Here is a 12,142-nt window from a genome sequence, read left to right as displayed (position 1 = left end):
CCTATGACCTTTTTAGTGCGCAAAAATGTTAATTTTGGCCCAAATTCTGAGTCCTGTAGCTTCCTACTGGTTTATCATTTCTCATTGCAATTTGTGATGGGTATTCTTTGGAAAGGGATGTTTTATACCTGAGACAGGTATTTTTCATCAGCCAATTATGACGCAATTGGCGGCCATCTTGGTGTCAGCAGTACTCATTCGTAAGTGGGAAAAAGTTTTTCCACATTATATTGATACCTAAGCGTATTTTGTTAACACAATCATTTAGAAAGTTGTAGCTCATAACGTTTTCTATGATTGTGGTGAGTTTCAAGGTCATTGGTTTTTGTATATGGCCACCAGGGGGCGTTGAATAATATATTATATTCGTATCAATGCATATTTTGTAACCACAATCAATTGCAAAGTTGTAGCTCATGACATCATCTATGATTGTGGCAAGTTTTAAGGCCATTAGTTATTCTATATGGTCACCAGGGGGCGTTGAATAGTAGAATAACTTAGTATTTCCTTATTATATTGGTACCTAGGCATATTTTGTTACCATGATCAATTACAAAGTTATAGTTCGTGACATGTTCTATGATTGTGGTGAGTTTCAAGGTCATTGGGTTTTGAATATGGTCACCAGGGGGCGTTGAATAGTAGAATAACTTAGTATTTCCATATTAAAGTGGTAACAAGACATATATTGTTATCACAATCAATTACAAAATCGTAGTAGTATGTTCTATGATAGTGGTGAGTTTCAAGCTCATTGGTTTTTGTATATGGTCACCAGGGGACGTTGAATATTGAAATTGTTAGATTATTGAGCATTTGAAACCACTTCCCAAGTGGGCATGATGTCTCTGGACCCCTAGTTGTACAGGTATTTGCGTTGAATAGCTGAATCACTTAGGCCTAGTAGTTTCATATTACAGTGGTACCTAGGCATATTTTGTAACCACAATCAATTACTAAATTGTAGCTAGTGACATTTTTATCAGTGTGGCTAGTTTTAAGGTCTTTGCTTTATTGATATGTTCACCAGGGGCATTGAATATGAAAATTTTCTGTTGAGCATTTCAAACAACTTCCCAAGAGGGTGTGTTGCCCTGAGCCCCTAGTTATTACATTGTAAGCATGTGCAAAATGTGTGACTGACATGTATTTTGTCCCAAAGGCCAATCGGGTTTTTAATTAATTTTAATAGTTTCGATTTTTTAATACTTTTTCGATCCTATGATTGGGGGACTTATATTCTATTATGTTCTATGATTGTGGCGAGTTTCAAGGTCATTGGTTTTTGTATATGGCCTCCAGGGGGCGTTGAATAATACAATAACTTACTATTTCCATATTATATTCTTACCTATGCACATTTTGTTACCACAATCAATTGCAAAGTTGTAGCTAATGACATGCTCTATAATTGTTGTGAGTTTCAAGGTCATTGGGTTTTGAATATGGTCACCAGGGGGCGTTGAATAGTAGAAGAACTTAGTATTTCCATATTATTCCGAGGCATATTTTGTTATCACAATCAATTACAAAATCGTAGCTGCTGACATGTTCTATGATTGTGGTGAGTTTCAAGGTCATTGGATTCTGTATATGGTCACCAGGGGGCGTTGAATATTGAAATTGTTAGATTGTTGAGCATTTGGAACCACTTCCCAAGTGGGCATGGTGTCCCTGGACCCCTAGTTTCTAATGCTAGACTTATTGTGTATATTTCATATCGATAAATAAATATATATATATATATATATATGATATTATATTACGTATTATTATATATTATAGTTGCTAGTATTAAAATAATAGAACTATGAATTCATGAATTAAAACAATTTTTCATAAGCAATGCCCTTGCCAAACAGGCTCCAGTTTTCAAGGTAAACCACACTTTGCTCATGGGCAATTTATTTAATATTCAATGAAATGTATTTTTGCGTACTAGTAGCCCTTATAGATGACAAATTTTTTACTTCACACCAGTTTGGCGAGCCTCTAGACCATTGGTCCTTCATTTCCTGACTCCAGCTCAACTTCAGTTTAGAGGGGCATAAAGATTTACCCCTCTGAATAAAGATTGACTGAATATATCACCGCTGCAACAAGTGATGTTAACTACAACCTAGAGGCCACAATTGTCAACTGATTTTTAGCCCACTTGCAATTTTCCGCCCAGCTTTGAAACCACTTCATAAGTGGTCATGGTATCCCAAGACCCCTAGTTTATTGATGGGAATTTTACCTTCAAATTCTCAGATAATCATAACCTACTGTAGAAAAGAATAGCAGGATTGGTATCATTTCAGATTTTTTTTTTGCATTGCTTGAAAAATTTATAGATTATGTTAATAAGCTCCAATAATAAGGTATAGAGTGACCTACATAATAAGCATAAAAATTCACTTCTTCAAACCAAATCTTTGCCCACTAAGTTGTCCTACTGTGGGTACAGTACCCCTTCATAGGCTACATCTCAAACAGCATCTGTATACCAGGTGTTTAACACACTGGGGCTACTAAGTGGCGTTAGGCTACCTTCAACTTAATGTAAGCATTTATTATTGTCTGGTAGACATAAGTAGTAGATTTTGATGGATAAATTTTTTGAAAAAGGTGGAAAAGTATGATGATAATAATTGAGAGAATAACCATAGGTTTTTTGGTGAATGGTTAAGAAACCATAGAAATAATGGAGACATTTAAGATACTCGGCACAAATGATAATGATAATGTACATCAATAAGATTTGAATTTTTCAATTGTAGTTAACAAAACTGATCTACCTGATGCGCTGAATGCCTCACAGATTCTACTGCAGTTTCTACTCAATAAATTGAAAAACCAAGATGAGCAAGTTGTAATCCTTTCGAAGGTAATCTACAGTAGATTAACTGTACTCTCACCTAATTTGTACTCAGTGATGTCCAAGTGTCGTAATCATTGATATCCAAGTCCAACTAAAGATGATTCCACTTCCAATTGGTTTACTTGAAATTCTAAAATTTACGAAACTGTCTATAGTTAATTGTGCAATTCATGGGCGTCCAAAGTGCTTTTTTTACTTCATTAATTATGCTGTTTTTTCCACTGTGATGATAATTTAGATTTAGAATAGTGTATTTGTGAGCGGAAACACCGCTTTTACCTCTATGAAAACAAGTATAATGTACATATTATAGGGACTAGTTCTGGAGTTCATGAAATTTTTTTTTGCAGACAATTCTAATTAAATCTAAAATGTAGGTCATCTGTATTTCCAGGCATGCATGATGTCACTAGTCAGAGGGTTGTGCCGAGGTGAAGCTGCCCTGAGTAAATCTGATACAATGACAATCACGGCCTTATTGAAATCGGCTGGCATTCCCATTTGCGACAAACCTCCTGCTGACAAAGGTTTGATATGGTGGTCAAATAATGATCATTTATGTTAACTTTGAACCTATGTTATCCCAATTGGTATTTTACTTTTTGTTTGTATTAACTGTATTGACAGGTTAAAGATGGTTCTTATCTTATTTGGCTTTGTATTTCAGTAGACCCCATGAAATCCGATGTAAAACAAGAGAAGAAATTGCGGTTTCCAGTTACCTTTGATATTTTTAGTCAACTTAACTCAGCTTTTAATGAGGCTGCCTATAAAGTGAAATCTCCATTGTATAGTACTGTAGTACCGCATGGTAATGATAATGTAAGTTGAAAAGCAATTTTTAAAATGACCCTCAAATTTGGTGGTCATACCCTCAAAAGCCCCTCTAATATCCCTCAAATTTCATATTGATGGTCCTGTAGGAACCCTGCCACTTTTCCTTCAAAGTTCCGTCCCTGATCGCTATGGGGGGTAAAGGAATCCCATACCGTACAATGAAGTCGTCTTATATCACCTGCGCTGCTGTTCGAGCCAACTGATTTGCCCACTTGGGACTTTAGATCGTCCGTCCGTCCGTAGACGGAATCCAGTTATTTTGGGAAGTTTTGAAGACGCTTCAATGTAATGTCTTGATATGTGGGTTACACATGTATCTACCCTCGACACATCATCAGCCCAAAAACTGGCCCTGTCAGAATCAAGATGGCCGACTGGCAGCCATTGTTGTTCGTCAAAATCAGCACTTAATACACTTTTTGAACCTATTGAGGGAAATTTTGAAGACGCTTAGATCAATTACCATGATCTTTCGTATATTTGAACCCCCCAAGGGCCCATCAGCATAACAAAAATTGGGTCGATCGGACTCAAGATGGCCGTCCTATGACCTTTTTAGTGCCCAAAAATGTCAATTTTGGCCCACATTCTGAGTCCTGTAACTTCCTACTGGACGTATCGGCCCCACTCCGCGCGGTTGCGCTACCGCGCGGGATTCACGCGAAGCAGCAAACACAAACATGGCCACTCTCTCAATTTTCAATGATAGAAATCGTGTGTGCATTTCAATTATTTCGGCTGTTAGGGTTTTAAGGCACAATATAAGTTAATTAATGATAATTCCGCAGTGAAGCTAGTCACGAACTGTGCCGATTGAGTGTACAGCTGCCAAAAACACTGAAATGTGCGTAGTTGCATAACTATTTGCAGTGAATTGCAGACGAAACATGAAGCCTTAACGGCCGTTTAAAAAAAATTATACCAATCGCAATTGTAAAATAAAAATGAGATAGAACCTAAGTTAAAATTCTGGCCATTTCTAAAATGTTATTACTAATTTTCAGTCAGTGCGGAACGTTTAGTTTTCCAACAATAATGAGGGGTGGTAGGTAGTCATGCAATTCAAGTCATCATTTATAACACGTTACTTCCGTGTTGTTGAAAATCTCGCGAGTCCTGGACCAAACCCCATTGAACAATGTGATCTGTGTGCTGGCCACAAATGCACACAGATCACACTACGCTACCCATTACACACTCCAGTACCCACAGCTTTCATATATCCATCCAAATATTTAGAGTGTCTTTCTTCCTGGATTTCTTGCAAAGAAACTAAAACATAATCTACAGCAAACGAGTCTTCCTTGCACAAATGACGACATGCAACATGAATTTGACGGACAAATACATGCAACACGTATTAAGCGGATGGTAACATGCAGTACGTATTAAGCAGACAGTAAAATGCAACACGTATTAAGCGGACAGTAATTTGCGACACGTATAAAGCAGACACTAATATGCAACACGTATTAAGCGGACGACAACATGCAACACGTATTAAGCGGACAGTAACATGCAACACGTATTAAGCGGACGACAACATGCAACACGTATTAACCCTTTCAATACCACATAGTGTCTCCACTGCTGTACCGGATGGAATTTAGAGGTTTATAGGGTTATATTTGAAACTTCAAACTTCATAGGATAGTAACCAAAGTTATCTGACACTGAAAATTTATATAGCATGTTATTTATAACTTTTGGGCCAACAATTTAGACATAAATAATTTGGATATAAGTGAACTTGAGGTCAAGGTCACATACTCCAAGATGGCCGCCATGAAAAAAAATTCACGAAAAAGTTTCAGATAAACTGCTCTGTCTCCCAGAAAAATGCACTGATCTATTCAATTCCAACTGAAATTGTATGCCATATATCCTTACTTTATGTAGTAAAAATTTCAAAGCAATAGAACAACTAGAAAAATTTATTTTTCCACTCATTTACCAACTTCTTCACCGATATGTCGGAAGGCTGGATGTAAGGGGTTTCATTGGGGTATAATTTCAGGCCTCAGAAAATTTTTACCTTTGTATTTGACACTGATACATTGTATACCATGGTGTTGATAACCATTGGGCTTACAAATAAGACAAATTATTTTAATATATGTGACCTTGAAGATGGACAGTTTCTGGTTCTTCATTATTGTTATTGGTGTCGGCCATGTCAACCGTATCAACAGGGTCTAAAAAAATTGTCACTGATTTCATTTTCATCATCAAAATCATTGCTGGCACTATAAACCTACTTTTTGACTAATTCACATCATCTGAACTGCTGCTGTCATATTCCTTGTCATTCTCAATTTGTTCACTACCAAATTTCAAGTCACCTGCACCACTGTCAGCATCATATACGAGCTGCTGAACGGTTTCATCCAGCCAAATTGTTTTTTTCATGGCTGTTGCCATCTTTGATTTTATGCAGATGGCAGCACCGGCTGATACTGATAGATATGCCCTTCTAGAAGAAGGGTTAAGTGATACCGTATCACATACGGTGCGGGTATACTAGCTTGTCAATTTGTACCGTATGCCATACGGTAGTGGGATTGAAAGGGTTAAGCGGATGGTAACACACAACACGTATTAAGCAGATGGTAACATGCAACACGTATTAAGTGGACAGTAACACGCAACACGTATTAAGCGGACGGTAACACACAACACGTATTAAGCGGATGGTAACATGCAACATGTATTATTTGGACGGTGACATGCAACACGAGCAGCACACCTGCATTACACTGAACACCACAATGCAAAATCACCAAACCCAAGGCTGCTTGGAGTTATTCCGTGTTAATACTCATGATACTCTCCAGGCGGCCTTTTACGTCGACTTGTACACCGGTACCGTATTTACACAGCACTGTAGGGTGATCGAGTTTCCAATTTCCATTGGCTGACTAACGTCCGTAGTAGACAGTTGATTTTCTTTTGCTTGCGCTCTTCAATTTTTCTCTTTCTCCCGGACGAGCCCCCAAATGTCACGGAGCGGATTTCCAAAAGTTCCCTTGTGCCGCCTGTCCCACTGCCACTTGCAGTACTGCTTTTGAACGCAGCACTGATCAGCTGATGTCTTTGTTACCACGGATAACTCCTCAATTCAACTAAATAAATAGACGATCAAATAATAATACTGATACATGTAGCTTTTATTTGCAAGGTGAGTGTCACTAAAGATTCAGCACTACTGACTGAATATATACAGGATTACATTTATTTATACCCAAACATAGAGGGCACCACACTACAATTTAACAGGAACAGGACTGCTTCAAGAAAAATAACACCCTGTGACAATTACACTGTACCATTAAGCTCTATCTCTTACAGTTTCACTTTATGGAGCTCTAAAGTTACAACTGATTTCCTACTTTTTAGTAAAAAAATGATGGGCACTCCGAGGGTTTTTCTCAAATCACACATGGGTCCTGAAAGAGTTAAACACGAGACGCCTGATATTGTTCTCAACATCTGGCCTGCATTTTTCAAAGCAGTGTTTCATTATCCCTGTGATTAGGCTATCCCGGTGTTAAATTTCATTATCCCTGTGATTGTTATCACAGGGATAAATTCTTGTTTTTTTAAAGCATTTTATCCCAGTGATAACAAAAAGAAACTGGCTATCATTTCGATCTAATTTCTCGCTTCAAGGACTAACTTATGGACATCTTTACATAATTGATTCCAATGCAAATATAAATGATTGAAAAATATATTCGCGGCTCACATCACAGGATATAGATGCAGATGGATGTTTCAATTTATTTCATCATACTATAATTAGCGGAGTGTCCAAATGTTTGTTACAGCACTCCCCCTCCTCAGCATTACAGCATTTTAGGTGTTTGTGTTCACAGCAATTGCCCTAATGTATATTTTGTCCTAAGATTGGTTTTGTGTGTAGTAGCGTATAAGTAAGCGTTTATTTGCAAAGAGCGTTCATTAAACGGGTAGAAAATAGCTGAAATCCCCTTATTAGCAACAGGAGCAAATTTATAATGACAAATGCGCCAGTCAGCATCACCGCACAGGTTCGGAAAGCAGAGACTCCTATGATTGGCTTTGCCGCAGAGATCAGCAGGTGTTCACGTGAACCCGCGGTATAATCTACCGTTTTACTTCAAGGTTTTATTTTAACTCTTTCGCTGCTACCTTTCGCTGCATTTTAAGATCTAAAATTGAATTTCAGGATCGATTTCTGTGAAATCTTTGGTTGATTTGTTTTTTTGGGAGGAATATTTTTATTTGCACTACAGAAAATATCATTGACAATTGTGCAAAATAGCTTTTTCTCATATCGGATGGATGACCTTGATATGCTAATTAGCCATGTGCTCGAACTGCATGTGAACACCATGTGCTCGTCCTTCCGTAGACAGAAGCCAGTTATTTTGGGAAGTTTTGAAGACGCTTCAAGGTAATATCTTGATATTCGGGTTACACATGTATCTACCCTAAACACATATTCAGCCCAAAAGCTGGCCCTGTCAGATTCAAGATGGCCGACTGGCAGCCATTGTTGTTCGCCCAAAATCAGCACTTTTTACACATTTTTGAACTTTTTGAGGGAAATTTCGAAGACGCTTTGATCAATTTCCTAGATCTTTCGGATATATGTGAATCATCCCTAGGCCCATCAGCATAACAAAAATTGGGTCGATCGGACTCAAGATGGCCGTCCTATGACCTTTTTAGTGCCCAAAAATGTTAATTTTGGCCCGAATTCTGAGTCCTGTAGTTTCCTACAGGTTTACCATTTCTCCTTGCAATTTGGGTATTCTTTTGAAGTGGATGTTTTATACCTGAGACAGGTATTTTTCATCAGCCAAATATGACGCAATTGGCGGCCATCTTGGTGTCACCAGTACTCATTCGTAAGTGGGGAAAAGTTTTTCCACATTATATTGATACCTAAGTGTATTTTGTTACCACAATCATTTAGAAAGTTGTAGCTCATAACGTGTTCTATGATTGTGGTGAGTTTCAAGGTCATTGGATTTTGTATATGTCCACCAGTGGGCGTTGAATAATGCAATATCTTAGCATTTCTATATTTTATTCGTACCTATGCATATGTGTCTTCCCTGTGATTGGTTTATCTAAAAATATCAGCAGCTGTTCACGTGAATTATCGTGATTTCATTACTGGCGCTTTTGCGCATGACGTCATGTATCAACACGTGACAATACTTCCGCGTTCGCTACGTGTTCGCTGATTGGCCCATTTACTGGGAAATTCCACAGAAGCCTAATGTGGTTTGTTACAAGCGCTGTGATTGGCCCGACCCGATTCTGGTACGGCTTTAGCTTAGTGGGTTCGAATCCCTTGACGGGAGAAGACGATGGATCCTATCGATGCTATCAACAAATAAGTTTCCCGGTTGGGCAGCTGCGGATATCTACCGAAAGTGTTGCGGTTCGATATTTCGAGGTTTCTTTGAATTTTGGAGTGATATTGAAATCCGGTAAACACCGGCAGTAGATTGTGAAAACCCATTGCTTGATATTTGTACTACTTAATCAACGAAAAGCGTCGGGGCCGCGCCAGGAGTTTTCGCGATTCAAGTAGCTCAATAGCCTACTTCTTCGTGTTCGTCCACCTCCGCAATTTTCACTCCGCCGATCTCTGACACGGCTCTGTCGCCGTCGGCGCTGTGATTGCACTATTCGTACCACCAAAATTGTTTATTTCTATATCAGGGAGGTCTGGAGAATAAAAAAGTCAAAATTTGGATATCACATAGGCCTGATTTCATCGAATAAGTCGACCATGGTCGTTACGTTTCCGTACTTATTACCACCTAAAACCGTCTGAACAATTTTGTCACAACCAACATTTCGTTTACAGAAATCAGGTGTTCACGTGAACCCGCGGTATCGTCTATTGTTTTACTTCCGGGTTGTATTTTAAGATTTAAAATCGTATTTCAAGATCGATTTCTATGAAATCTTTAGTTGATTTTGTGTTTGGGAGGAATTTTTATTTGCTCTACAGAAAATTCATCCTTGACAATTGCGCAAGGTTCGCAAAAAATTTCTTTTCCCAAATCGAGTGTATGAACTTGATATGCTAATTAGCCATGTGCTCGAATTGCAAATTCAATCAAATTTTATTCTGCCAAAAAAAATGTTAAATCCAATTCGCTTTCCGAGAGTTAATGGTATGCTGCATGGAACAAAGTTGTTTTGAGATGGGTCTTGAAGCTATTGAGTCGAGAGATAACCATCTAGATAGTTCGTGAGAGTTCCAAAGTTTTGAAGACGCTTCAAGGTAATGTCTTGATATTTGGTTTATACGTGTATCTACCCTAGACACATCTTCAGGCCAAAAACTGGCCCTGTCAGATTCAAGATGGCCGACTGGCAGCCATTGTTGTTCGCCAAAATCAGCACTTTTTATACATTTTAGTAGTTTTCGAGGGAAATTTTGAAGACACTTTTATCAATAACCTTGATCATTCGTATATATTTGTATCCCCCAAGGGCCCATCGGCATGAGAAAAATTGGGTCGATCGGACTCAAGATGGCCGTCCTGTGACCTTTTTTGTTCCCAAAAATGTTAATTTTGGCCTGAATTCTGAGTCCTGTAGCTTTCTAATGGTGTGCCATTTTTCATTGCAATTTGTAATGGGTATTCTTTGGAAAAGGATCTTTTATATCCGAGAGGGTATTTTTGACCAGGCAATTATGACGCAATTGGCGGCCATCTTGGGGTCATCAGAACTCATTCATAGGTGGAAAAAAAGTTTTGCCACATCATTTTGATACTTAAGCATATTTTGCTACCATAATTAATTGGAAAGTTGTAGCTCATGACATGTTCTATGATTGAGGTGAGTTTCAAGCTCATTGGTTTTTGTTTATGGCCACCAGGGGGCGTTGAACAATACAATAACTTAGTATTTCTATATTATTACATTCGTACCTATGCATATTTTGCTACCACAATCAATTGGAAAGTTGTAGCTCATGACATGGTCTATGATCTTGGTGAGTTTCAAGCTCATTGGTTTTTGTATATGGCCACCAGGGGCGTTGAACAATACAATAACTTAGTATTTCTATATTACATTCGCTCCTGCTGTCTGTGTTAACACACGATTGTACTATGTAAATGACATTGAGCAGGGAGTGTATATTGATAAATATAACCCACAGATTACATCATTTATAAAAAGCAAATCTGACAGGCTGGCCATTGTGCCCCTTGGGGCTCTTGTTATATTGTTACCTAGGCATATTTTGTTATCATGATCAATTGCAAAGTTGTAATTCATGACATGTTCTATGATTGTGGTAAGTTTCGAGGTCATTGGGTTTTGAATATGGTCACCAGGGGGCGTTAAATAGTAGAATAACTTAGTATTTCCATATTAAATTGGTAACGAGGCATATTTTGTTATCACAATCAATTACAAAATCGTAGCTGCTGACATGTTCTATAATTGTGGTGAGTTTCAAGTTCATTAGTTTTTGTATATGGTCACCAGGGGCGTTGAATATTGAAATTGTTAGATTGTTGAGCATTTGGAACCACTTCCCAAGTGGGCATGGTGTCCCAGGACCCCTAGTTTTAATCATATTGAAGTAATTAATTGAATGTTAAATTAAAGCTTTAATTAAATGTAAATTCTTGATTCAGGTGAAATCATGTTTTGCTGATCATAACGTACAGATCATTCAGAATGATGGAGGCCGTGAAATGTTGTTAGAGATGTGTTTGCAGAATCTACCATTTTTAAGACGTTATATCCTTGCATATGAATCAATGGTCAGTTGTGGCAGCATGAACTTTATTTCAACCATCAGTGAAGCTCTCTCCATCAAAAATAGGTAATAGAATAAAAATTTATCTTGAATCGTCCAAATGTTTATAACTCTTTCATATTGCATTCCATGTGGTGAACAGAATTATTTTCTGACCTGGCACCTGCATTCAGTTTCTGGTTCTGAACCCGGTTTATCTTGTTCCTTGATAGAGTTTTAATCACATTAACATTGCAGTGCAGTGTAGAAATCAGTGATAGATTTTGCTTGTACACCGCACTGGGTTGTATTGATGGTAACTAACGATATTAGTAACTAACGATACATCGCACCTTGGTGTAGATGCACTGTAGTGGTATTTCAGTTATTGATGGGTTTTGTCGTCAGACGAACCCATCTGTGGCATCGTCTGTCATGTCTGTCTGTCTGTCTCTCTGTGGATGTTTCTTTATGACACGATTTAAGCTGTTTGTGTGGACCGATAATTCTGTAAATTGGCGCATATACAGGGTTCGAATTTCACGATGGCAATCGACGGCTTTTGACAGTTTTAGAAACAACTGCTATTAACGTGAATTTTGATCTGAATTTTAAAACTTACAATACATTTAGGCCCAATATTCATTCCTTCAGTCCCGCGCATGATTAGGCTT

General features: G+C 38.0%; 1 protein-coding gene across 1 annotated transcript in view; it reads left to right on the top strand.

Annotated features, from left to right (window-relative positions):
- Positions 1 to 12,142, top strand: part of LOC141909151 (E3 ubiquitin-protein ligase UBR4-like) — a 37,432-nt gene that overhangs the window by 7,398 nt on the left and 17,892 nt on the right. Inside the window, exons 3-6 of the mRNA XM_074799536.1 lie at positions 2,766 to 2,872; positions 3,261 to 3,393; positions 3,534 to 3,688; positions 11,365 to 11,555. Of these exons, the coding sequence (XP_074655637.1) occupies positions 3,267 to 3,393; positions 3,534 to 3,688; positions 11,365 to 11,555 (473 nt within the window). The 5' untranslated portion in view covers positions 2,766 to 2,872; positions 3,261 to 3,266. The remainder of the gene's footprint in view (positions 1 to 2,765; positions 2,873 to 3,260; positions 3,394 to 3,533; positions 3,689 to 11,364; positions 11,556 to 12,142) is intronic.

This window comes from Tubulanus polymorphus, chromosome 7 (genome assembly GCF_964204645.1).
Source record: "Tubulanus polymorphus chromosome 7, tnTubPoly1.2, whole genome shotgun sequence".
Taxonomy (NCBI): domain Eukaryota; kingdom Metazoa; phylum Nemertea; class Palaeonemertea; order Tubulaniformes; family Tubulanidae; genus Tubulanus; species Tubulanus polymorphus.
The sequence above is the reverse complement of the archived record's forward strand: the minus strand, read 5'-3'. Positions and strand labels throughout refer to the sequence as shown.